Source organism: Echinops telfairi, unplaced genomic scaffold (assembly GCF_000313985.2).
Source record: "Echinops telfairi isolate 266 unplaced genomic scaffold, ASM31398v2 ScPeMD7_5592;HRSCAF=6446, whole genome shotgun sequence".
NCBI classification, from domain to species: domain Eukaryota; kingdom Metazoa; phylum Chordata; class Mammalia; order Afrosoricida; family Tenrecidae; genus Echinops; species Echinops telfairi.
The window spans coordinates 48,094,340-48,096,421 of NW_022109491.1; the positions used below are offsets into that span (position 1 = coordinate 48,094,340).

Here is a 2,082-nt window from a genome sequence, read left to right on the forward strand (position 1 = left end):
TAAGCTTTGATCCAAATTCTCACTTCATAAACACAATGTTATATACTAAGTCTATATAGTGCGTGGTAATCTAAAATAGCCAAAATGTGTAATTCTTTAAAGGTACTAAGTGAGGGGAATGGTGTACTAAAAAGAAGACACATTAACATTGTGAAATATTCTATAAACAAACAAAAATCATGACCATCAAGTTGGTTCCAACTCATAGCAACCATATAGAGTTTCCCAGACTTAATTTTTATGGGAGTAGTCAGCCTTCTCTTTCTCCCACAGAATGACTAGTGGTTTGAGCCACTGATCTTTATCGATATCCCATTTCCTAACCCATAATGCCAGCAAGAATCCTGAACTATTCTATAAGTGGTATATATACTACATATTGTAATTATGCAGACTAAAAAAGGTAAGTATTTGATACAGTAAATTGAAAATAGCAAAGTTAGAGTAGTATTCTTTACAGTGATAGTAACAACTGGGTTATTAGGGAAAAAGACAAATATGTGAAAGGAAAAATAGATTTAATTTTTTTGCATAATGTATACATATAAATATATAAGTGATTATCAATTAAGAATCTTGGTATGACATATGCCTATTTGTTGTAATCATTACCACTACCTAGTTTTGAACTCTGTTACCTATGTATTTTCTTTTTTCGCAGTATTATATGTATTACATTAATGAGTTAGAGAAGACTACTCAAAAACAAACTCACTGCCATCAAATTGATTGTGACTCATAGTGATCCTATAGGACAGAGTAGACCTGCCCTTTGGGTTCTAAGACTTTAAATCTTTGGAGGAGTAGATAACCTCACTTTTTTTTCCTGAAAGAAGGCTACTAGATTTATTTAGTTTGTGTCAGTTGTGATGTGATGGATATATATATAAATTTTTTTCCCCTCCCTGGTGTGGTTGGGATCTCGTTACAGCCATGTTATGCCAAGAGGGTCAGGAACTGGCGTTTATAGCAATGCTGCACCATCACCTGCAACCTATCAGGGAAACTTATACAGGCCACTCTTGAGAGGACAAGCCCAGATTCCAAAACTTATGTCAAGTAAGTTTTTACTGATTGGCTGTTTTATGTGCTAAATTAAATACTTTGAAACCGTGAGAGCCATGATTCAGCAATACGGACTGTTTTCCCTTTAGATAGGGTGCAGTCTTAGTGCTTTTCTATTGCTCATTCTAGTGGAAAGTTTTTGTCTTTTCTGTCTCTGACATGTTTTATGCCTTGCACACTTCTGACTTTCCCAGGTTTTACTGTATTGGACTGTGCCCATATTGAGGAAACATAAATCCTCATGAAGCCTTTACTTCCTCCGTTTATAGTTGGTTGCTAATGAATCAGACTAGTGCCAGCAACAGGGGCAAGAAACTGTAGAATAATGCTGACATTTATTAAATCTGAAAGTCATACTATTAAAACATTTTTTCCCTAGAATATCTTGAGTACTAAAAAGAAAAGATTTTAAATATATACTATATTGCAGAGAACCCTCAAATTTATTTTTAAACTAAAATTACAGTTATCAAAGGAAATATCAATAAAATGATGATTGTTGGGTGTTATTTAATGAAGACCTATTTGTATATGTAGCTTATTAATTAAGTTATAAACCATTTTTAAGCTGATGACCAGATTTTCTGAGTGTGATTTTAAAAAAGAAGAAATTAACTCTGCCGAATTAAAGAAAAACAAGTAACAAACAGGTTTCCTGGTCAAATAGACTGATAGAAACCTTGAGACTATGGCCCTGATTTATCCTATCAGGCTTGGACATGAACTCATTCCTGTGGTTCCGTTTTCAATCGAATAATATGCAGGCTTATAAGGGGAACAAGAACACTAGTGAGGCACACCATTTGAGATCAAGGGGGTGTCATTTACCCATGGACAAAAGTTCAGAAGGGTTATGAAAGAAAAAAAATGGAAACAGGAAAACACAGGAAGGTGGAATAAAGAATGGTACATTGTGAGGATTGCAATCATTTACTGTGTATCGAAATGTACATTAATTGATGAATGGAAAACTGATCTGCTCTGTAGATGTTTACCCAATTCACAATTAAAAAAAAA

The 2,082-nt window shown here is 34.0% G+C and overlaps 1 protein-coding gene across 1 annotated transcript in view; it reads left to right on the forward strand.

The window, feature by feature from the left end:
• XRN2 (5'-3' exoribonuclease 2) overlaps positions 1–2,082 on the forward strand; it is a 109,087-nt gene that overhangs the window by 76,533 nt on the left and 30,472 nt on the right. Inside the window, exon 27 of the mRNA XM_004697802.4 lies at positions 932–1,059. Coding sequence (XP_004697859.1) covers positions 932–1,059 — 128 coding nt within the window. The remainder of the gene's footprint in view (positions 1–931; positions 1,060–2,082) is intronic.